Raw genomic sequence first — 25,324 nt, forward strand, 5'->3', positions numbered from 1 at the left:
TAATACTACTATAAAAAACAAAAACAACATTATGTTTCCTATAATAGGCACAATCACAGATAACTTTAATTAATACTAATCACAGATAATCACTAATGGTTAAGTTAAAAGTGCTTATTAGTCGCATGCTTATTTGTAACACAGTTTGTAATCTTGTTAAATTAAATAAAATTAAGAAAACGATTGGTGTTAATAGAAATTAATAATATGTGATGTACCTATTAAAGGAAACACAATGTTGTTTGTTATAAGAAATAAAAACCTGAAATCTATGATAATTACATTTTTTTTTCTTTGGAAGATTCTATGTAGCATAATAAATAAAAAACCTGAAATCTATGGTAATTACATTTTTTTTTCTTTGGAAGGAAGAAGGAACCGTAGCAAATGTCACCCCCCCGGTGACAACTGAGAAATAGACTTCCCATTTGTCCCCTCTAGTCAGTTTTCAAAGGGAACAGTCGGCACAAATTGTCACCCCGGTGATAACTGGGAAGACAATTCCCGGCTATCACCCCGGAGGACAGCGCTAGAGGGGACTATTACTACATAGTATAAAACAAAGTCGCTTTTTCTGTCATGTGTCATGTTGTATGTCCCTATGAACGCTCAAATCTTTAAAACTACGCAACGGATTTTGATGCGGTTTTTTTTAATAGATAGAGTAACTCATGAGAAGGTTTTTATGTATAATAACATCTATTAAATAATGGAGAAATACTGTTACCCGTGCGAAGCCGGGGCGGGTCGCTAGTTGGGAATAATTCGAATCCGGTTAGACTGGAAGCCGACCCCAACATAGTTGGGAAAAGGCTCGGAGGATGATGATATTGCCATATTGCAATCGTAAATCGTTTGCAGACAATATGATTCATTATTGAATCACAGAAAAGGATAAACACGTTTATTTAAAAGAAAAAATAGTGGAATGCCACATACGCTTCAATCGTAATTGAGTCGTGATTGGATCTCAGTCGGATGTGAATCGCATGTCGCTAAAGTAAAATTAGCAGGGGCAGGATTCTGCGCAATTTTTTCTTTGAAATAAACGTTTTTATCCTTTTCTGTCATTCAATAATGAATCATTTTGTCTGCAAATGATTTACGATTGCAATATGGCAATATAGACTAAGAATATTATGGTAATATAGACCAAAATGGCAGACCAATCGCAAACCAATCGAATGTCGTTGGAATACGATTGGTCTTATATTAGTAACAGAATGCCCGATATGGTTAAAAAAGCTGTTGCGATGCAATTTCTATTCAATTTTGACATTATTAACTTAACAGAATCGGGCCCCAGAATCGTGCTCCTGAAAGCTCCTAGTCATCCGGATAAACTTGTCATCACGGGAGATACCAACTCAGTCAATTATAAGGTTGGGCGTTTAGAGAAACACAGTTCCTTACGAGTAACCATTTATTACTGAATCCCATATGAAATGATACATGATTTAATAAGATAGACATACATAGATAGACACGCGCACACATACATAGGTAATAGGTATTCATTCATACATACACTATACAATATCAGCATACAAACTTCATATTTTTGTAATTTATTTTTCAGGTGTGACACAACATCAATTTCCACACCCAGAAAAGAATCCTGAGTTATTCAAAGCCTGGGTTAATATAGTTGGTGGAAAACTGGAGACTGCAGATGATATCAAATTTTACAGAAAGCGAGTCATCTGTGACATACATTTTGCAGACAAGTTTAAGAATCGCAACAACCGTTTAAATAACATAGCTGTTCCTACTCTCCATCTTCAGGGTAAGATTTAGATCTTTATTCTTGAACTAGATCGCAATGCCACCTACTGAGTTAAAATTGCCATTAAGAAAACAAAATTCTTAATTATTCACAATTAAACTGAACTGAAATCTTTTAGGCCACCTGTTTGCAGTATATTAATATTTAATTGGATATAAAATGCAGTTCATTCACCCCTTAACCAACTCGGTGAAGGTTGTTGTTTAGTGGGATCTTAGACTTGTTTTTACTATTTCCAGGTGCTCCATCACAAGATGCTCATATGCCTCCTGCAACTCCACATATACCAACTGAACTTCCTATGCCTGAACATAATATATGGAATCTGCCTTCTACATCAAAGCAAATAGTCACTGGTACGTAAATGCTTGGCTACCTACATTCTCAAATTATGTTTAACTAGCTGCCATAATTAAATACTGCATTTTTTTTATAATAATAATCCCCCCCCCCATGGGGCCACCTTGACGTGATGGGGGAAGGCATGAACGCTTAAAGAAGTCAGTAAGAACTAGACGACCCTGTGCCAATTGGTAAACATGAGGTACCATCAGAAAATATAGTCATAACACCTCGGCTAACCCTTTCCAACTAACGGTCCCAACTTCCCAACTAACCTTCCCTTTCCCTTTACCTTCTCTTCAGTGTCTGATAAAATATATATCTTATTACTTTAAAATATGTACTCTGCAGTCACCTTCTCTCTTTCACCTCTTAACTTTTCTTTTTCTTAAGTTTTAAAACATTGCTCCTAATATAATTTAATGCGACTACGAAATAGAGTAATAATACCCCAGGCGGGTACCGGAGCTAATCGCGATGGAGAATCCCGCCCCCTTTGTATTCTGGGTGGGGGCGACGCTTTTTAAATTTCATTTTTTTCATAGATACCTTTAAGGCCACCTGTTTGCAGTATAGTAATATTTAATTGGATATAAAATACTGTTCATTCACCCCTTAACCAACTCGGTGAAGGTTGTTGTTTAGTGGGATCTTAGACTTGTTTTTACTATTTCCAGGTGCTCCATCACAAGATGCTCATATGCCTCCTGCAACTCCACATATACCAACTGAACTTCCTATGCCTGAACATAATATATGGGATCTGCCTTCTACATCAAAGCAAATAATCACTGGTATGTAAACGCTTGGCTACCTACATTCTCAAATTATGTTTAACTAGCTACCATAATTAATTACTGCATTAAGTAATATGTAACTGTTGTGTAGTCATTACAAACACACTTCAACTTGATTTATTGTAATGACAATTTAGGTTAATAATCCTCATGTAACTCACACTAGTAATTTTGATGTTTACAATGACAATGGTGAATTATTATTATTTTATTTTCAGCTGCACCTCCCAATGCGTGTGTTATAGCAGCAGAACATAATTATTGCAGTAAACATGGTATACAACAAAGACGGAAACTTAAAGGAGACAAAAGTAAGTGCCAATGTAGTTTATACCATAAGATATCCAAAAAAAATGTTTATACATAGGCTACTTTTTATCTGGGTGTGGAAAGTAGTAAAGTAAAAGTTTTTTTTTTTTTGCAGAAAAACTGAAATCAACTTCATCGCTGGAGAATGAATTAAAGATTTCAAGATTCCAAATGAAGAATTTAAAAACCGAAATTATTCGGTTACGTAAACGGAGTAGTAGTTTGAAAGAAAGATTAGCCAGCGTTGATAAAATTAGCAATACAAATTGTTTAAAAAAAATAACGAGAAATATGACAACTGCAGCAAAAATATTCACAAACATGCAGTACACCCAAACTCACAAGAGAGCTCGTGGGCGGAGGTTTACTTTAAAGGAAAAAGTTTTGTCTCTCTCCATGTACAAAAAGAGTCCCAAGAGTTATACTCTTTTATATAAATACTTTACATTGCCCTCTATAAAATCATTAAAAAGGCTTCTTGCGAAAATTGAAATAGAGTCGGGGCTAAATAAGTTTTTATTCATAAAAATGAGAAAGACTGTGAAGGAATTAAGTCCAGAAGATCGCCTCTGCTGTCTTATTTTTGACGAGATGTCAATATCGCCGCAGATCCATTACGACGGATCTAAGGATAAATTAAAGGGATTCGCTTGGCGTAGTAAAAAAATTGCTGACCATGTTTTAGTTTACATGGTCAAAGGATTAAAGAAAAAATTTAAACAGCCTGTTGCATACTTTTTTACAAATTCTGTTAACAAAGCAGAATTAAAAGCCTTGACTATAAAAGTCATTAAATATGTTCAGGGTACAGGGCTTAATATTTTGTGCACAGTGTGCGACCAAAGCACAGTAAATGTCAGTGTAGTGAATGAAATTATTGAAGATAGTAGAATAAAATTCATAAAAGAAAATAAGGAATGGAGACATGATGTAATGGAAGTAGGGAAATCTAAAATTATCCCATTATTTGATGTCCCTCATTTATTGAAAGGGGTAAGAAACAATTTACTTACGAAGGACTTAAAATATTTCGACTTCGAAGAAAAGGTTGAAAAGACGATAAAATGGGAATATTACCAGAAAATTTATGAAGCGGACAAATTACATGGTGAATTAAAAATATGTCAGAAACTAACTGATGAACATATTTATGTGGAGAAAATAAAAAAAATGAAGGTCAAACACGCAACCCAAATTTTTAGCCGCAGTGTTGCTACAGCTGCAGAACATTTATCTGCTAGGGGCGATTTATCTAATGAGTGCCGCCAAGTAATTACATTTACCAAAATGATGGACAATTTATTTGATTCCTTAAATTCAAGCTCATTTAATATGATACATGGAAAAATGTATAAATGTGGTGTTAGAAACAATTCTCCTCATCATGAATTATGGGAAAATGCCAAAAAGGTATTAAAATCAATAAAATTTATTAAAGTTAAAAAAGAAAAGGAAAATAAAATAAGATTAATTGAAACGAGTTCGGTACCTTCAATAAAAAATTTTATACGTACTATTGAGGGCATGCAACAGTTGTGGAAAATATTATCCCAAAAATATTTATTTGATACAATGATGACCAGAAACTTTAACCAGGACCCACTGGAAAATTTTTTTGGGAACATTAGAAGTTTTGGGGTGAGGAATACGGCACCCAACACAATTAGCTTTGAAGGTGCCTATAAATCACTTCTTTTAAATAATTATAACTCACCCCATTCACTTAACGCTAACTGTGAAAATGATGACAATGATTGTCTTCAGACATTGAGTTTCTTTTTGGAAGACAAACTTTTAGAAAACACTTCTAATGTTCCCAGTAATGAGGTTCTACCATTTCAGCAAGAAGAAAATGACGAAATTGAGGTGCCTTTTATAAATTTAAATTCTGAGCCTGCTGATGCTGGTCAGGCCAATTATGTATGTGGGTGGGTGCTGGCTAAATGTTTTAAAAAAGTTGCTAAATCATGCAGGCACTGCAAAACTGAACTAACTGGCGACAGTCAATTAAAATCAAATAGTTATATAAGGGCAAAAGAATATACAAAAGGAAAACATTGTCTGTTGTATCCCAATATAGTGGCGGAAAAAGTTTTTAAAGACATACAAAATATTGTAGTAGAAATTTTGAAAAAGAATGTGCCAAAAACTAAATTAAAAGAAAAGATAAAAATGTTTTTAGACATATTTGTGGATTATCCTTTCACCTGCGATATCCACAAGATAGAATTAAGAAATGTTTTTGAAAACATTACAATAAATATTTTGGTATATAGTTGGTGCCGCTCAATTAATCGAATTTTATCAGGTAAAATCCAATATCGTGATGAGGATGATGAAACTAAACTTTCAGCACAAATTTATTACAATAAACATAAACATAAGTAAATATGATTTTTATTTAATTCCAGGTCGCCTACTAAGTACTTTCTAAATGTTCCTACATAACGTTGTTCTGTTGAGTTGTAGTAATCTGTGTTGTATTTCCATATTTCAATAAATAACTATTTTCTACATTCTGTGGCTATATTTTGTAAGTACGTACGTATGAACAAATTCCCCTAGAATATCTATAGACGGTTATTCGTCATCTCGACACACTAAACTCACCACGAATGTGTCGAGTTGGTGAAACTCAAAATTTGTACATTTATCATGTCGTCAACTCGCCACGTCAAGATTTTAATTCGTGTCCAGTTAGTGAAACTTAGATTTTATCACTTTTATGTTTTCGCCAAGTTTGGGAATCAACTTTTCGCGTTTCAAACGTTTGCAAAATGGACGTTCAGTGGCCGATGATGTTTGTGACACAATGTATCCAGTTGGCGAAAACATAAAAGTGATAAAATCTAAGTTTCACTAACTGGACACGAATGAAAATCTTGAGTGGCGAGTTGACGACATGATAAATGTACAAATTTCGAGTTTCACCAACTCGACACTTTAATGGTGAGTTTAGTCTGTCGAGATGACGAATAACCTGTAGACAATACTGATGTATACATGTGTGTGAAATGGGATGTACGCACACATAAACAATTTGTTTCGGCAGACGATACCAGATGGCGCTTCAAAAATCGTTTGAAGGTTGCAGAAAAAAATCGAAGTGGGTTCTCTATTCCCAATCTATTTACTATACTCTATGCCTCTTACTCGCGAAAATGTTGACATATTGGTACTTCATTTTCTGTCTCTTTTTCTCTTGGGTGATTTGCACTTGATTAGTCTCTCGCTCCCACCCACGCTTCATGTATCTTCTAAGCGCAGGGCGCGAACCTATTTTAAATCTATGGTTTTAAGGCCAGTAACACACGCGCCAAGTTTAAATACGGCTAGATGACATTGACGGAATTCCGAAAAAAAAAATACGTACCAATTATTTTGTTGATTTACGTCGAGAATCATTAGCATAATCACGTCTTTGAATATGGCGCAGATGCAAATCAACAGCTTGTAGTATTATTTCACATTGCTTGAATTATTATTGTTCAAATTCTTTAGATTAGGTACAGACGACAGCACATCAACCTACCTCAATCTATGATTTTCATCCTTATCACAACAGCGGAAGGTTAATGTTCGATTGGTCTGTTGATAGACGAAAATTCGTAGAAGAAAAAAAACGTTGAATCTAAATACGTGACTGATTGTTGTGTCAGATATGTCATGTGACTGCGGAAGAATTTGGATACCCGCGACCCCGGGCCCACGTGCAAGGAGGGCACAGGGAGGTTTTAGCCGGTAAGACTCCGGCACACCCCTCCGCCTCTCCTCAGGCGGAGGAAGTCCATGAGGAGTCCCCCCTAACCCCCTAAAAAAAGGCATGTGAAGAAAATATAAAATAAAATTTATTGAGCTCTCTCTTGTTATTATCTATCTGACTGCTGAGGATCTTTATTCCACAATTGACGCATCTGCATCAGGCCGGAGAGAAATCTTTTCCGTCAAGATGGAAAATTTCAGGTCGGTCAGCTCAAAAGAAGCGAAAATGAGAAAAATGGATTGGAAAAGGGCTACATGGAAATAAAGTTTCCATTATGCTGCGCGGCATAAAAGGCGCTATAACTGGAGGAAAACTTCGTAAACCAATTTTAGGAAAAGCGATGGTGCACTTATGGCCTATAACGTAGCATAGAAGGCAGACAGTAACGCCCTACTTATAATAACGAGCAATATGACTGAAGAGACTTACGAAAGTCATGCGTTTTGAAACAGCACATGACGTATGGAACGAACTTCATCGACTGTTCGACGGTCAGTCCGAAGACACACCATGCATGCAATTCTTCAGCTTTAAAAACAGTTCAGAAGCATCAACTATGATGACAGCAACTTGAAAAAACATTTAAATGGTGAAAAGGAAAATGAAAAACGCTTTTGAAGACTTGCCCTGGCATAAATTTGCCAGAAAGGTTCTTCATCCTCAAAATTTTAGATTCTCTCAATGAGAAAACAAATCAATCAAATCAATCCAGATGCTGTTAAGCAGACAAGAGAGAACCATTGAATCACTGACCGCACAACTGATCAACAAGCAATGGATCAAAGATCGCAGACCAAGGAAACCTACACAGACTTCCTCTAAGCAGCAAGTACAAATCATAACGCTGATGATTTACTCTTGTTCAGAAGAGAGTAAGAATGTTATTTCCACAATCCAAACAGCCTTGGGAAGAGTAGTTGAAGCGTTAAATACTGAAATGAATTCACTTCAGGAAAATAAAGTATGGAGTCTTTGCGAACTACGGCCGAAAGAAAGACACTACCGTGCAAATGGATATTTAGGATCAAACGGAATCCATGTGGTTCTAGTGACAAATATAAGGCGAGGTTGTTTAAGGCTAAAGAAAAGTCGGATATAAGACCGTTTCTGCAGAGGCCGCATGCGCCCTGGCTGGAACCCCACCGTGGGATCTAGAGGCATAAGTGTTCGCTGAGATTTATTTCCGGAGAGCTAATGCTCGCTCGAGCGGCGACCGTCCTTCGCCCGAGCTTGTCAGAAGATGGCGCGAGCAGGCACAGGAGGATGTCCTTTCCGAGTGGAAGGAGAGACTGGCGGCGCCTACTGCTGGCCATTGGACTGCGGCGGCAATAGGGCCAATTCTGGAAGAGTGGGTGGGAAGAAGATACGGAGTGCTGTCTTTCCGCACCACATAAATTCTGACAAACCATGGGTGCTTCAGCTACTACCTGCATAAAGTTGCTAGACGGGAACCTACTCCCGTGTGCCACCAGTGCGGTAGTAGCACAGATACAGCGCAGCACACCATTGAGCTGTGTCCCGCCTGGGACGAGCAGCGCAATGCGTTGGCGGCATATACTGGGCAGGATTTCTCGTTGACGAATTTGGTGAAGGTGATGATCGGCAGCGAGGCCGGCTGGAAAGCCGTAGATACCTTCTGTGAACAAGTTATATCGCAGAAGGAGGCGGCGGAGCGGGTCCGTGAGACAGACGCTCTTGCGGACCCAATTCGTCGCCGGAGGGTGGGCAGGCGTCGGACGCGTTACGCCGGTCAGATGCCGCCCTAGCAGCAGCCAGTGGGTAGCAGACCGGGGAACTCCTGCTACCTGCATTGCACGAGCTGCTGCTGAGATGGATCGCCAGTAGATGGAAGCGACCAGCCACTGCCGAGGGGTCCTCGTGGCCCCTCTCTAAAAGACAGAAGAAGGCACAAAAGCTGAGGTTTTTAGTGGGTGCAAGCCCCACATAACCTCACCGTCTCCCCGCGGCGGTGTGTATGCGTCAGGCATTTTCTTCAATCAATCTTTCAAATCAAATCTTTCCCGTCAAGATGGAAAATTTTACCGATTCAGATCGGTACGCTCAAAAGAAGCAAAAATTTGAAAAAAATGGCTTGTAAAAGGGCTACATGGAAATATAAAGTTTCCATCACGCTACGCGACGTAAAAGGCGCCAAAACAAAAGGAAAACTTCGTAAACCAATTTTAGGAAAAGCGATGGTGCACTTTATGGCCTATAACGTAGAATAGGAAGGCAGACAGTAACGCCCTACTTATAATAACGAGCAATATGACTGAAGAGACTTACGAAAGTCATTTTGAAACAGCACATGAAGTATGGAAAGAACTTCATCGACTGTTTGATAGTCAGTCCGTAGACAGAGCATACAAACACACTATGCATGCCATTCTTTGGCAGTATGTGCAATGCATGTGCATGCAGTATGATATCAAACTTGAAAAAACATTTCAATGGTGAAAGGAAAACGGAAAATGAAAAATGCATTTGAAAACTTACCCTAACATGAAGTTGCCAGAATGTTCTTCATCTGCAAAATTTTAGATTCTCTCAATGAGAAAACAAATCAATCAAATCAATCCAGATGCTGTTAAGCAAACAAGAGAGGTACAGCCGTATGAGTGCGTGAGGGCACTAGGTGGTCATAATGAGGAGACCGAAGAAGTACTCGCCTCTATATCTAAGGTGCACCTTAAATTTAAATGTAGAGACGAGAACTTGAAATTTAGGTACTGCTCCGAAAAAAGACACTGCATTAAAAACTGCAAGCAGTGAAAAAGAAACCTACACAGACTACGTCAGTCCAGCAACTACAAAACAACGCTGATGATTTACTCTTGTTCAGAAGAGGAAGAATGTTACTTCCACGTTCTAAATAGCCTTGGGAAGAGTAACAAGTGAATTTGCTTCAGGAAAATAAAGTATGGAGTCTTTACGAACTACCGCCCAATAGAAAGACACTACCCTGCATATGGATATTTAGGATCTAATAAAATCCGTATGGTTCTAGTGACAAATATAGGGCGAGGTTAGTTGTGAAAGGCTTAAAGCTTAAGAGCTGGATTAGGACCAGACTTTTAGCCCCGTAGCAAGACTTTCTACAATACGTGCACTTTTAAGTGTTAGTGTTCAGGAAAAGCTACATCTTCTACAATTTGATGTTGCGGTTGCATTCCTAAATGGAAAGTTAACAGAAGTCAAAGGCATACTGATAGACATGGGATTTAAACAAAGTTAGGCCAATTGTTGTCTTTTCACTAAGAACATCGAACAAAAAAAATACTGACTATCCAGCCTACCCTTTAGTAATAGAAGCTGTTTAATCAGGAAAACTGTTCCATGCATGAGGAACATATCAAGATCTCCTATAAAGAACTCAGAAATCCATGAATACCTGGAAATCCCAACTATCCTTGAAGAAACGAAGCAGTACCTGAACAGATACAAGGAAAAATGAACTCTCATCCAAATACCCTTTCTCACTCACTATTGGTGCAGAACCATCTCCAGAAGAGAGAGTGACCACGGTTGGTGCAATCCGACTACAACGTTGTGAAAATAAAACATCTGAAAAAAGTAGTTGGGAAAGTATCGCGTTTCAGTACAGGTTTTTTTAAATATGTGTATAAATCGCGAAATTTTAAAGACTCAAGAAAGCCGACTAAATAGAATTATTTTAAAAAATCCTTGATTTTTGCACAGTTGATCATTTCGTTCTTCCAAACTTTTATTTACTTCTTCCTTAACTCTCGTCTTTATCTCCAACTTTGCCACATCTTTTTCAGTCTGTCGGCGTCGGCAAGCTGTAAGCTGTTTGCTGTCATGACAAGCTGCCAGGATTGGCCAACAAAAATGACGTAAATAAGTTACTTTTAACTTATTAAAATTATTTGCATCTGCATTATTGTTTTCTCATCTGCCACATCGTAACTGTGATCACCAATTAGACTGACCACACTCATTTAACATTCTTCCAAATCTGGCTTGAGCTAGACAGTCTTTTCCATTGAATGATGATTCCTATTCTCCATCATTTTTTCTTAATAGTACTCTTACATCGACCACACAACGTCTGTTCAGTCTTAATCTTCCTAAAATGTAAGTTAAACTCTTGCCGAAATATTTTCCTGTACATAGATTCCTTTACAGGCACTATATTCTCTTTATTACATTCACTAAAATATATATTGTACATGTGTTTGACGCTTAAACTAGGATCTAAGTACTGCTTTTTCTTTGAGAAATGTATAACCGGTTTTGATTCAATAGTTGTGTAAGACTGTATGTGCTTTCTTACTCTGTCTTTGGACTCTGAAGGGAGAGAATGAGTGCTGGCTTTAGAATGCCCTCTACCATCAGGCTTTGGCATATTCAAGTCCGTTTTACCCATATGAACATTATAAACAGGCTTCTGTGATATAGCTAGAGTTCCTAAATAAAAATTCTTGCAAACCGTATGCCTATCAGACTTTACATGAAAGAAATATTTGAAAGTATATTTCCGTTTATGGTTATTCACCATTTTATTGTGTTTGATGTAAGATCTTTCAGTAGTGTTTAGTAGAAAATATTTCTTTTCATTAGCATTAAGGGAGTAGAATGCTTTGAAGATGTGTTCCCGATCATCATCTGACACTTTTTCATTGCATTTGAATTTGCAGTTTTTGACACAGTCTTTTGTGTTACGTATTTGTCTCTCAGGCACAAACTTGCCTCGTCTGCTAATGTAGGCCTCACCGCGTTGGTGCTTTAGCTTACGAACATTACAGGCCCATGTTGTGGGATCTGGGATTTGGCTGCGAGACCTCTTCTTTTGAGGCTCAGGTTCAATTTGAGATGGATCTGTCTCACACCTGGAAAATTATAATTACAAAATTAAAGTTACTCATGCATAAGAACAGTTATTTCATGTTTGTTTTTAAACTAGTTTTTTAACACTCACTATTATCACTATGTTTTCTGTTCCTTAATAGATTAGGTGTGATCATTCCAGCTACTATGCATTTTACAGTTGTAAGAATACTAGGCTCTATTTTTATTTCTTATATTAATTAATAGCAATATACTTACTCATTCTCCTTCTCAGGTATTTGCATCTCAGGTTCCAGCTTAGCAAGTACACACTGTTCTTTAGGGTACTCATAATGCCTGTAATACGACTGCACACCAGCCAACATGTGCTGTGGCAGAATCATATGCGAAGCAATCTGCAGAGACTGGGTCATGTCGCTCTGCAGTACATGAGACTGGACTGGACCCTGCAGAGTCTGGATACTCTGCAGACCTTGCTGACATGACATGACAATCTGGTTCTGTGACATTTGTATCTGGCTCTGTATTTCAGTGACATGGTGAGATGTTACCGGTATATGAATTGATTCTGATGTTATTGTTTGCTGGAATGTGACTTTTCCTTGTGACGTTGGTAATGATGGGTGGGAGATGTGTATGATCTGAGGGTTTGATAACTTTGTGTTGGATACAGATGGCTGGTAAACTTGCACTAAGTGTGGTATGCCTTGTGGTTGCTGTAGTTGTTCCATTGTTTACACCTGAAAATGTTAATTATTTTTCTTAGCAGATACCTACTTATTGTTCAGTAAACTGTTGAGAAATATTTTGAATGTATAACACAATTCTTTATAATATAGTTTAGGATGCAATTCTTTTATTTGTAAAGAAACCGTAATATCATCGTATAGTTGCAGACAAAACATTATTTTTACTGAGTCTACTGATCTGGATATAAAGAAAAAAAAAACAATATTTATATGGCCGAAAAAGATATTTGCTCGTATGTATGACGCTTAGCCAGAAATAAAAATAAACACATACTCACACACAAATTCAGATGATATTTAGCGGCAACGTTTCAGGAGTTTTCCAGTTCCAACAAAGTTTTGATTAAATGTGCCAGAGTTCCATCTTATTTCAGGTAAACAAGACAACATGGATGAATTCAATGACCCTGATACAACTTCGGCACATCAAGAATAGCGTCTGATCGTTTCCTGTCAACAATGGCATTCTTTCTCTTTTCGTTCAACAAAGAGAAATAAGGACAGAACATCGACTATGATAAAGATATAGATTGTTTCGAATAGAACTGGAACGCACGAAAGTGTCACTAGTGTTGTCTAACCGTTGGGAACCTGATAATTTCATTTTACGGTTTTTATTTAAATACCCCAAAACAGCTAACTTCCTTGATTAAAATCAATTGGAATTAAAAATCGCTTTTCAACATTCGATTCACGAATTTACTTATAAATAATTCTTATTACTTTTCGTCTTCGCCTTATTATACCTTCTTTAGTCGTGTCGGATTTCTGTCTCATCGGGCTATGAGAGGGAGGGAACAGAAAATGTACCTGTCTGTAAATGCTTGTACATAATTCCTGCGTGTTCCTGCGCAACTGGTAACCTCCTTGGAGAGAGCAGTCGACGTGGCCGTCAATCTCTGGTTGAGATTATTGGCCCATAGATAGTCTTTTTAACCGACTTCCCAAAAAGCGGAGGTTCTCAATTCGACCGTTTTTTTTTATATGTTTGTTACGCGATTCGTCCGCCATTTATTAATAGATTTTGATGATTCTTTTTTTGTTTGATATCGTACACTTCCGAGGTGGTTCCATTTTCATCAGGTCAGGATCTGATGATGGAAACCCTGAGGAATCGAGGGCAACTTTCGAAAGTTGTAGGAATACATAGGGTACAAACTTGACACTGAGGTGTTTGCCTGATAGCACTATTCAACAGTGAAGGTTTTGAGCTGACCTGATAAGGACCTGAGCTGACCAGACCTGAGACCAGAGAAAGTCGAGGGAACTCGCCAACTGAATATGTAAACTACCTCGTGTTTGGTCTTATGGCTTATATTATGAGAACTTATGAGTATTGATGAGAACTCTCCAGTCATGCGGATAGTGACAACTATTTACCTATATCACTGAAAAGCTGAAAATAAAAAACTTTTTACAAAAAAAATAAAACCAACTTCCGAAAACACTAAATAGCGAAAAAAACTAATTTTAGGTCAATCTTCCTAGTCGGTGTCTAATGGATGTCCCTAAGTTAAATTTTCCCTGTTTTTTTTTTTTGAAAAAGGTTTTTTTTATATAGAGAATAAATGGCAGTTAGAATGGTATGGAGATAATGAACCGTGCTGAGCCGACCGCAAATCTAATTAGGATAAGTCAACTGCACAAAACATTCGGTACCTCTTAATCTAATTAACATGGTTATTTAAAATAAAATCATTTTTTATCAAACACAATTTATTCAAGAGTCGTAACAAAAATAACATTTCAACTTACCTACGTAACAATATTTTGTTAATTTTATAACATCTATCAAAATTATTCGAAAGTACCTAAGTTTAGGTACTGCGACTTGTGACTATTCGATAAATAAATGCTTTTACCCCTATATAAAATTCTTATCTTATAACAATGCGTCAATCGTAACAGTATATGCAATAGGTATTATAAAAATATTTATTAATTATATAACTTCTTATGTGTCTGCATTTACATTTGCTTTTGCTTTGAGTAACTATTAAAGGCACCATTATCACAAACATTTTTTCAACAATAAAAGAATAATAACAATTTGAAAATCAGTTAACATTATTGTTACCCAAATTATTGCCCACACCCATGACATATTATTTTTTAATCAACTTTATAAATGCGATTGTTTTTCCATAAATTCTATACAAAAGAACTTGCCAAGGGCTTATTATCTACGGTTTAAAATTCTTATTGTGTGGTCCATTTATTAAAATCGAAATAAGCTTACGACAACTAAGTATTTATAATTTTTCTTTCACGTTTACAAAAATATTATATGTATAATGTATATTAAAACTATACATATCAAAAAACTGGTTAATGAAAACACCTTAAATAATTTGGAACCGTGTCACAATAAATGCTTTTCAAATCTTATCAGCCAGTACTTAAGTTATTTTAAACGAAGATTGTTTGTGCTGTACATTGTACGGTAACTGTTTGTGCATCTATTTACTATTGGATATGTATGTATTATTTACTTAAACTTTTCCTCTAGGAAGTGATATACGTAATCGTAAACAACCAACATAATCGCCCCTCCGGGACCCAGTCGAAGCACTTTGGGTAACAGACCTTTGTATAAGGCGCGGAATCTGAAAAGAAACATTTGTTATTAAGACAGCGTGTAAAATCAGCTAGTGTAAGACTTCTGTAATTTTATTTGAGAAACGTACTAATTTTTTCATTGGAATATGAAAAATCTAGCTTTCCTAAACTATTTCCTGAAAATGTACCTAAACATTTTTCCAACTCTCCTCTTATCTTATCCGGTCAAAGTCTAGTTAAAATACATCGTAATTTATACCTACCAACGGCCTTCGTGTACGAACTCATTCATAACTTATTTTAAATTGCTAATCATAAATCTAAAAATAAAACGGGAACTGTTATGTGAACGTACGCTATTGACATCGATTTACGAATGAAGTAGGTTCTCGTACATAACTCACAAACATAGCTATATAATGTTTTAAAGAAAACGATAAAAAATCGTGAACCAGCTTTTATGAAATACACAAAAATATTCCAACAATGTTACAAAAAAAAAAATGCATTGTTGCACATGTAATCGCATCTGAATAATCTTTTGTAGTACATTACTAAATAATTCAGAAACCAGGACTTGGAGTTAAGCCAGCTTGTTACAAATTAAGATTTCGCGATAAACACTCTCAGAGTCTCAGCTAAAGTTAAATGGGGTTTCATTCAGGGAATTTATAAACAGATATCGAAGAGCAAAAATGGAATATTAGGAATTAATTTATGAATAACTGGTTTACCCGTGGTTGCACCCGCGTTCCATGGGAACTACCTACTACCCTAGTTTAGTTATCCAACAGTGAAATAATTTTGCTAATCAGCTCAGTAGTTTCGGAGACTTTAGGTATTTATATTTTTTTAATTTCACGTCTCTGTTTTTTTTTTCAGTTTTGAATCCTGATAAGACTACACAGTTGCGCTGCTGACACTGAATGAATCATTAATTTACCAAGTTGTACAGCAAGTCGTAACGAATGCATGTTAGTAGTTTAAATAGGCCATGTCAACATTGCGTTACGAGTGCAACATACGACCGCATCAACAGCTTGTCCTTATAATAATTTTTGATTTCTAGGTAACTGAAATTCTAATTGAAACTGCGATAAAAAATAGGTATTATACATATGCTATGTGGAACACCACATATAGCAAGCATCATTGCAGGACAATAGCTATTATTTATTTAGTGTAACCGGAAAATATTGTTTGGTTTTTCCAATTACTCGATACTGGCGGCCGAAGTGCGGGAAAAATAACTTTTATATTTAAATGGATAAAGGAATGAAGGAAGTTGGAATAAATATGGGACAAGGGCTGATGCTTGTTTTTGTCGTACTATGAAGATATCATTTAATCGAAGAAAACATCTCACATAAACACAGTGAGGGTGATTAAACACAGTTTATTTTAAGCAAATGATAGAGCGTCGAACTATAAGTAATGACAAACATAATTTTCAAAGAAACCTAATGAGTATGAGGTTTCTTTGTCACAGTTTGTTGAGAAAGTTTCCTTGGCCTTTTGCCCAGTGTGCTCGCACCGAGACAGTATGCAGAAAGTACATGCGGACTTATTACTTATACTTATACTTATTACTTATAGACTTTTTATTCACGGAATTCGGGGAAAATTACTGAAATTGTAATTATATGTTCAAGTGAACATACCTACATATAGATCCATAGCAAATAACACAGAAGTTAAAATAAATGTACCTACTTGTTCTGCAAAAGGCAAAATAAATGTAGTAGAGTTTTCCGTTTTCCGAGATAATTTCTGAAGGCCTTATGAAAAAATTTTGCTTTAAGTCAGGTTTACTTCTCTACTCTCTTTAGTATTAAAAATCAATAGCACAAATTGTATGTATTTTAGCTTACCCTTCCTCCTTATACACAAGTATAATGGCTCCAGTAGTGGAACTGTACTTGATGACGCCCGGCGTCGGCTGCGGGCCTTGGATGCGACTCTTGGCCACGTCGAACGGTATGTTGATGCAGGACCCGAGAACTCCTGATGTGAAACCGATGGCTAGTTTTCTGATGAATTCTAGTACTGGATCCTGTAAAAAAGTTTTTTTTTTAATTTACCAATATTTTCAGAGTGTTTTTTGCATTGGACATATGTGTAATGGATAATATTGAGTTTGTAGATTGGAAATCTTTGGACTGAGTAAGGCTTCAATATTATGTACTTGCTTTCGTAGTGATCTACTCTTTCAAAGACGTGATTTTTTTATTTAAAAATTTCAAAGCAACTGTTATATTTTTTTCTTATTACTTAAATTATTCAAATAAGAATCAAGTAAGATTTTAACGTAAGGTATAACATAATATAAATTAAGTAAAAAAATATTATTGACTGACCTCATATTCCGGCACAACACCTTTAACACTGTGATAGAATCCAAAATACACCATATTAAAGACGCCATTTCTTGCTATCGTTGCTGTAAGGCCCTTATTAAGTCCTCTGGAGCCCAAACCATGTTCCCTAACAATTTGCCTGGTCACCGACCATGTGCTGGGCAGTTCTTTCACTTTAGCCTTGTTGGACTGTAAGGTCACTTTAACTACCTCGAAGGGATTAACAAGAATGGCCTCTGTTATACCTGCCCCTAGTCCCGCTAGTGAGAAGGTCTGAAAAAGAAGGATTTATGTTAATTAAAATTTTGATAATTATTTTTGTTTGTTTTTTTAGCAATTATTATTTAATATTTGTTTTAAAACAAAAACATAAAATTAAAAAATGAGATGAATGATTTATATTATTCATCATCATCCTCCGAGCCTTTTCCCAACTATGTTGGGGTCGGCTTCCAGTCTAACCGGATTCAGCTGAGTACCAGTGCTTTACAAGAAGCGACTGACTATCTGACCTCCTCAACCCAGTTACCCGGGCAACCCAATACCCCTTGGTTAGACTGGTGTCAGACTTACTGGCTTCTGACTACCCGTAACGACTGCCAAGGATGTTCAATGACAGCCGGGACCTACAGTTTAACGTGCCATCCGAAACACAGTCATTGGTGTCTAAGGTATACTTAGAAAGTACATACAAACTTAGAATGATTTATATTATTATGATGATTTTTAAGTTTGTTTGATTTCTGTATAATTTTAAAATGTTTAAGAAAACATGAAAGAGGAAAGAAGACTTGTTATTTTACATTTTTATAATTTATTCATACATTGCCCCTTAAGTTTACCATAAAGTTATGTAACTGTTTCTCCCCTTATCTATTATTTGGTGATGTTTTGGTGTTTACAATAAACTATCTGATAAGAATTCAACTCTAGCTTACGAGTCTTGTGTCTCTTATCAGTCACTTTGTTTATTTTAGGTTCCTGATAATGAATAAGGTCTATTGGTTAGTACCTATTTGTATATTATTCAGATATTCATAAATGTTAGGAATGCAAATTTAACTGAAGTTAGGAACAAATAATAATGTTAAAGGTGATAATGTCTGTAAGGAATAAATAAAAATAAATAAAACATCCTCACTAAAGGTGTTGGTGAACTGGAACCAAACATAAAAATCTTTTTATACTGTTCAAAGGTAGCGAACTTCACAGCTCGCTTAGGAGTTTCAGCCAATATAGGAGGTAAAATACCCTTCCAGAATGAAGTGATTCCTTCATATTTGTACATTTTCTTCATACAATCCGCTATCCCAGTGTAGTAATGAGGGTCAGATCTTGATAACGTGGATTTTGTGGCTTGGAGCTGCAGTCTCGTCTTCACTAAGTCAAGGGGCTGCATGATCAGGACTTCTACGAAGCCGGCACTGCCGCCAGCACCTATCTGCATCGCAGCTTGCTTAAATATCCTCTCCATGTCACTCATTTTGATAAACACTACACCACCACTCTACGTTAATAAAATAAGACAGCTAAACTGCAAAGTTTAATACAAATAACAACTACATCGACCTTACGCCGAGTTCGTCTCAAAAATAAATAATCAGGTGTCGGATGACAGATGAATTATTTATTGTTATTAGCAGTGATACCATTGTCAAAACTGATGACTTTAGACGGTTTTTTAATCGTAATAATTCGCATTAAATGCGCTTAAATCGCCCATCACTAAATTAATGTAAAATGGCAACCCAGCTGTTAGCTGTCAATAAGTCCCGATGGAAAGTGTTGTTTCGCTGATTTCATCCATGTATCTTAGCTCAAATTTATGAATTTGTTTGTCCATATTTTAATTAGGCTAGCCTTAATGTTATTTACAAATGTTTATTAAGTTAAGGACTCGCTGCTAATGTGGAAAGAGGCGTGCAGTTAACAAACAATCGATGTCTTTAGAGTCCATTTTCGCGTGGAATCTATCATTCAAAATGGCAGTGGTATTAACAATTCGCAGATGTGAAAAATGATTTGGTGAATTATAAACAGTGTCGGTGTGGGTGGATGGTGAATTAAACGCGGAAATGTGGACATAAAGTGTAAAATGGGTTCCCAGACACTAGAGATATTGCGCCAAGGTGTTTGGGCATCGTTAACTGGGGGATGGTTTTATGATCCTCATCAGAATTTGTTTTGCAACACTGTGCACCTGTATGTGTGGTTGTTCCTGCTATGTTTGCCGTTTTCTATCTACCTGGTGAGTAGTGTTACGATAGTACATTCATAGTTTGAGTTTAAGTGGCAGTAAGGTGTTTGTTATCAAAAGCAGGTCAGGGCACAGATTGGTTGAAATCATTGTTATTCATCAGTGTGTCTTGAGTCACGCTGGTCAATGCCCTTAAGAAGCCTTAGCTATTGTTAAGACTTAATCTGATGAACGATTTGCACCTTCAAGGCGATTTTTTTTCTAGAAATAAGTGGGCCAGTGTTACTTGTGCTAGATCTTATTGTTTACCTAACTGTGATATTGCGACTTAATTAAACGTAATTATTTAACAATGTAATTATTTTTAAGGTTACATTTTGTAATGTAAACAATGATCTTAAGTCACATTTATATTTTGTCATTCAGTATTTTAGTTTATCTTTAAAAGGTTGCTCATTAGTACTCATTTACTTACTGCATGTCTGTATTACTAACAAAACGGTTTTATTTATAACTGAGTTAAAAATATATCCGACCTAGCCTTCAAGGAAATAGTATTTTTAGCCTCTACACATATTTCCTACATTGTTTATGGCAGTGTTGGTTTTACTCCAATGTTATTTATTGGTAATTTACTCCAATGATCCTCAAATCCAAAAATAGTAAATGCACTCCCATAGAATTCACAGAAATGTTTATATTCTCAAATCTAAATAAGTAAAGGGTAATTCATACATGTATTATTTAGTTTAATTAAAATTAAAAACACTTAAGACAACCCACTGACACAGTCTGTCCTTTTGAAATCAATGGGTAAGCCTATATTCTGCAAATGAACAGTGGCTGAGATGATCATTATGATGAAATTAAAATAAGTAGACTTTTAAAACCTTTTTATTTGCACTATATTATGTATACTCAGCTGCATCCAGTTAGACTGGAAGCCAACACAACAAAGTTGGGAAAAGGCTAGGCAGATGATTATGTATACTTGCTACAGAAACTTTTTCTTTAATTATTAATTCATAATATTACTTAAATTCTCTTTGGTATGAAATTAATTTATTTCTAAATGTGTTGGGATTTTCAAAGTGACTCACAATGACTATGTAAAATAAACTATATATAATTCACAGTTCAAAAGTTGAATATGTCTGTTTTGCTTGTTTATGATTGCACAAGCTCATTGTAAGTTCCATTGTGATTCTGTACCTACTCGAAATATGAATGTGTACATTTATTCTATTATACCTTTATTCCTACTGTCATATCACCATAATTATCTTCTATCCATAGTTTCAAGAGTACTCTGAGAAGCATCCTTCTCAAATCTGGATAAATATTAGCTAATAGCCTTCCCAATAAATTTAACCAGCAGCTCCTATATTGAGACAAAATTCTCAGATTGTTCTCTGAGACAGAAAAAGTAATTGTACACAGAATAATGATGACAGATTGAATTTACACCAATGTGGTGATGTCTGCAAACTTGTCTGCATTTAAATAGTCATCAATTGCTTTATTGAAAGTTGACACACTCAATTTAAAACTGTCATATTGTTTTAGACCGGTTGTTACAAGTTTGATTTGCTACTTAGCAATCAGTTTTATGGTAACCTTGCACTGATTGAAAAGGTGAATTTAATCATGAATTCTTTTGAGTCCAAAAACATTTGATATGTTTTTCCCATAGGGTAAATACGCCAAATGTCGGCCTCCCCCCAAACTTCGGCCGTCTGTACATTTTCAGCTTGCATTCATTCAAAAGGTAATTAAGTGTTAGTTTTGCTCCTCGAATTGCAACCTTGGTTTATACTCTATACGTACAAATCGTTACTATCCGATTCTGTCACTTACTCTTCTCATACTGAGCGTCAGTAGCGATTGCGCCGTTGAAACATCAAATTCGCACGTAAAGTAGCTTACTCGAAGTGAATACTCACATTTTGGGGATTAATATTAGAACGATAAAACATTTATTTATTTTTGTTTTAAGCTTGATTATCACTAATGGGTTATTTTTACTATATTTTAAGATAGTTTTTTCAGCGTTTTGCGTATATTTTTCAAGGAAAAATAGGAGGCCGCCATTAGGACAACAGTTTTGACTTAAAACCGGAGTCTCGGCCGTGGCCGACTTAAAGCAAATGCAGTCTATTTTATAAATTTCTATTGTACTAATTCCGTTGGCTTAACAAGAGAATTTGCAAAGCTTATAGGCAAATAGATCTATTTTACGTTTAATAGCCAAATAACGGCCGGGGTGATATTAGTTGAATCTCGAGAAATAAGGTACAAGAAATAGGGGCCGACATTAGAATCGTAAATAATCGTAATGTCGACCAGCCTCGAACTCAAGCGCCACTATACAGGCTGATGAAAAAATACTTTTATATTTTTTCATTTTCTCAAAATGAAATAATTTATTTATTATAATTCATTATATCGTATAGGAGTTAAGTTTAAATGTAGGAGTTGACAGTATTGTAGGCATGTTTATGGTAGCTTTATAGTTTGATACTTGCTATCTATTAAACCGTTCTTATTAGCTTAAAAAATATAAATGGTTGGTCGTGAATACGACTTTTTTTGTTTAGGGGAAACAAAAAAATTTTACTATAAATTAAACAAATACAATTACAAATGTATACTTAGTATTATATTATAATTCTGCTAAAATAAATCATGTTAATAATATTTGTCACTGCCTTAATTTAAAACAGCCTATACCCGGCCGACATTTGGAAAAAACGCGACCGACCTTGGGCCGTGAATGGCCGACTTTAGGGTTTTTCTGTTCTCGACGCTTCTAAGCCTTATTACTTTTTTCTTTTCGTAGAAATGTCAATCTTATGCCTATAAACATGACATAGATTAATCAAACTATCCAAAACCGCATCAGAAACTATCTTTCGTTGGAAACTGACGGTGCTATAGCGAACCGCAATCAGAAAATCGCTAAGGGGGCCGACATTTAGCGTATTTACCCTACTTCATGAAGTGAACACTAGACATTGATGAATGAAATTATTGAAAAATAACAAAACATAATTCTTACTATGTATTAATTTAATTTAACTTTACATTATCTTTGTAAATATCAAATTCAGGTCTAATTTAGGCATTTACAAGATCTGATCTAAGCACACCAAATAAATGCTCTTGTTTTTATTTCACCATCTCACAAGTCTAGCTACCATAGTTTGTAGGTGTAATATCTAAAACAGAATAATAATAAATATTTCTCATACATAATACAGAAATACTTGCTCCTTGGACTAAACACACTAAAACTATTTGCATCTGTGTAAAGATCAAGATGTAACTCACTATAAATGTTCACCTTTAGCTTGATGAAAACGCATATTAAAATCACTTAAGCAAATTAAGTAAACACTATGGTGTTTTTATACGATTGTCTTATAAGAATAAGTAGGTAATAAAGAGTAGGTTTGTTGCTATGTAACAATAATGTACCATCTGTCTAGCCTTTTCCTGACAATCTTGGGTTCGGTTTCCAGTCTAGCCGGATGCAGCTGACTAATGTTTTACATGGATATACTGCCTAACTCTTGAAGTTGGTTACCTGGTCAAACCAAAAAGTTTTTCGCATGACTGGTTGTCAGACTTTTTGTACCATAAATGAGTTAAAATGGTAAAACCATGTTGTCATCTACTGTTACTGCAGTTTATTTCATGAAATTGATTTGCTTGCTTGTAAATCAATTATACATAATACTGTTGCATAGCAAACTAAGAGTTGATATGAAGTTGTGTATATTTATTTACCTATTGTATTCATTATATTTCAATGTCATTAAATAAAATATTGTACTGACTGTGTGTGTTAAATGTGTATGATTAAAGTGCGAGTAAAGAATTTAATTCTATCTGTAGATGCTGATTCACTGTACCTAAGAATTGCCTTTAGAAGTTTCAGACATTATCAATTTTCAAGTTTAATTATCACTAATTTGGCATAAGTTTACCTCCAAACTAATTAGGCATGTAAGCTAATAAACAAATTAGTTAATTAGAAAACCAGTCATTAATTATTATTTCCCTTGAGTATGTTTTGATGGACTGAGAAAGCTACACAACTCTGGCCTGATAATTATTCTGAATAGCTGCATGTCACTATAGTTCGGCCATTCAGAGAATGCGTTCCTGACACGTCGCGATTGAACTGACGACGTAACTACATTCATTGATTATTGATATAATAATGTTGTTTTAATGCTCCTCAATTGTTAAAACGGTAAACAACCAGCAAAAATATTTTTATCGTAACTGCAACGCCATTGCAAAGTTACGTCGTCAGTTCAATCGCGACGTGTCAGGAACGCATTCTCTGAATGGCCGAACTATATGAGTTTCCCATCTATGTATGGTAATCCCATGACTAAGTTTCCCTATGTAAACTTACTACTTACTTAGTAGGTGATTTCATTATTCTGCCAGATTTAAAGTTGATATTGTTTTCTTTAGTAAAAAGCCTTTCATGTAGGTAATTTTTATAATATATGTTAGGTGAATCACTAATGACCAGTACCAGAGCATTTTTGTCCACATTGCCTCCAATAACTACCAATAAATGTACTCAGAAAGCAATCCTACATATATTCAGGAGAAGCAAAGGCCTCTTGTGCTTTAAACTTCTACAAAGAAAGCTGAATGCTTAATTATTTTACATGTAAAATAATCGTTCTGGATAAAAAAAAATCATTTTATCAAATTAGGCTGAAAATCGGCACTTTTTGTACGTCAAAATAACACAAAGACAGTCCGCAAAACGTGCAACCTCCTCTACTTTCTATGTGTTATTATACCTACTTATACTTCTTCCACCAGTACTTCCCGCCCGCAAGCCTCGGTTGGATAATATACTGCGCGCTGGTAGCGCTGCTGTTTGCCGGGCTGAAGCTGCTGAACCACGGGCTCCATCACATGTACGACACCACCGAGTGCATCCGAGTGCAGCCCCCCACTGACCCCAACGCTACTGAGAATACTGCGTGAGTTGCTTCTACAGATGTTTACCATAATTGTGTCAGCCATATGGCGCATGTGCTCAGAATTTAGTATCTTGCGAGAACTCTATAAAACTGTTATATGTATATACAACGTACATAATATCGACCAAACAACATCTAAATTGCGACCAAAGGCAACTAAAATTACCTCTGCGTCAATGCAACATAAAGTAATGGAAACAAAGTAAACATTAAAATTATCATGACTGTTAAATTCTAGTTCCATGCATTCTTATGCATCTTTCCTGTGCCATATATAATCATGAAACTGTGAAGAATAACTTTGCACATTATATATTTACAATCCCTTTCTTATTCCCTGTGCAGACCTGAAGAGGGCATGGAGATGCAGATGCTGAAGCTGGGCGGCATGGCGGCGGCGGGCAGCGACAACGAGTCCATCACCTCTTTGGAGTACCATAAGCCTAACAACAGCACTATAGGTAAATAGACAAGTAGACTATTTTAACAGTATCATGTAGGTTATTGTCGGTTCCTCTTCAGTTAGCCGTTGTAATTACATCAATATGAATAAAAAAAATAATTGGTGCTCTGAAACAAGTAATAAAAAAAAGTTATTTTTGAATGTGAATCATTGAAGTCAATATGAAAGTAAAGGAGCA

The 25,324-nt window shown here is 35.8% G+C and overlaps 4 protein-coding genes across 6 annotated transcripts in view; 2 read left to right on the forward strand and 2 right to left on the reverse strand.

Moving 5' to 3' along the window:
* Positions 1-6,377: 6,377 nt before the first annotated feature.
* Positions 6,378-12,974, reverse strand: LOC124636171. 2 transcript variants are annotated; one of them, XM_047172112.1, is made up of 3 exons: positions 12,834-12,974; positions 12,065-12,546; positions 6,378-11,847 (listed from the first exon to the last, which is right to left on the reverse strand). In XM_047172112.1, exons 2-3 carry the CDS (start codon positions 12,535-12,537, stop codon positions 11,025-11,027), a joined length of 1,296 nt encoding a protein of 431 aa, XP_047028068.1. In that variant the 5' UTR covers positions 12,538-12,546; positions 12,834-12,974; the 3' UTR covers positions 6,378-11,024. The 2 variants fall into 2 exon arrangements, with proteins under 2 accessions (XP_047028068.1, XP_047028067.1); XM_047172111.1 differs by having other exon boundaries at positions 12,830-12,964.
* On the forward strand, positions 7,184-8,763 carry LOC124636683. The gene is made up of 3 exons (XM_047172845.1): positions 7,184-7,197; positions 8,187-8,345; positions 8,418-8,763. The coding sequence occupies exons 1-3, from the start codon at positions 7,184-7,186 to the stop codon at positions 8,761-8,763; spliced, it is 519 nt and encodes a 172-aa protein (XP_047028801.1).
* A 1,121-nt stretch (positions 12,975-14,095) lies between the features above and the next one.
* On the reverse strand, positions 14,096-19,096 carry LOC124636135 (mitochondrial 2-oxodicarboxylate carrier). The gene is made up of 4 exons (XM_047172063.1): positions 18,613-19,096; positions 17,472-17,744; positions 16,986-17,167; positions 14,096-15,161 (listed from the first exon to the last, which is right to left on the reverse strand). Exons 1-4 carry the CDS (start codon positions 18,952-18,954, stop codon positions 15,044-15,046), a joined length of 915 nt encoding a protein of 304 aa, XP_047028019.1. The 5' UTR covers positions 18,955-19,096; the 3' UTR covers positions 14,096-15,043.
* Positions 19,097-19,214: 118 nt separating this feature from the next.
* Positions 19,215-25,324, forward strand: part of LOC124636134 (pecanex-like protein 1) — a 33,429-nt gene continuing 27,319 nt past the window's right edge. For both annotated transcript variants that reach the window (XM_047172061.1, XM_047172062.1), the window contains exons 1-3: positions 19,215-19,719; positions 24,520-24,683; positions 25,029-25,144. In XM_047172061.1, the coding sequence (XP_047028017.1) occupies positions 19,567-19,719; positions 24,520-24,683; positions 25,029-25,144 (433 nt within the window). In that variant the 5' untranslated portion in view covers positions 19,215-19,566. The remainder of the gene's footprint in view (positions 19,720-24,519; positions 24,684-25,028; positions 25,145-25,324) is intronic.

This window comes from Helicoverpa zea, chromosome 14 (genome assembly GCF_022581195.2).
Source record: "Helicoverpa zea isolate HzStark_Cry1AcR chromosome 14, ilHelZeax1.1, whole genome shotgun sequence".
NCBI lineage: Eukaryota > Metazoa > Arthropoda > Insecta > Lepidoptera > Noctuidae > Helicoverpa > Helicoverpa zea.

Coding starts and splice junctions, on each gene's coding strand:
- LOC124636683 (XM_047172845.1), top strand. Junction 8,346..8,417: donor ATAGGGCCAATTCTGGAAGA/GTGGGTGGGAAG, acceptor TGGGTGCTTCAG/CTACTACCTGCATAAAGTTG.
- LOC124636171 (XM_047172112.1), bottom strand. CDS start 12,537: ATGGAACAACTACAGCAACCACAAGGCATACCACACTTAGTGCAAGTT. Junction 11,848..12,064: donor ATACCTGAGAAGGAGAATGA/GTAAGTATATTG, acceptor ATAATTTTCCAG/GTGTGAGACAGATCCATCTC.
- LOC124636135 (XM_047172063.1), bottom strand. CDS start 18,954: ATGAGTGACATGGAGAGGATATTTAAGCAAGCTGCGATGCAGATAGGT. Junction 17,168..17,471: donor GTGTTGTGCCGGAATATGAG/GTCAGTCAATAA, acceptor ACTTTTTTACAG/GATCCAGTACTAGAATTCAT. Junction 15,162..16,985: donor CTTGTGTATAAGGAGGAAGG/GTAAGCTAAAAT, acceptor GTTTCTTTTCAG/ATTCCGCGCCTTATACAAAG.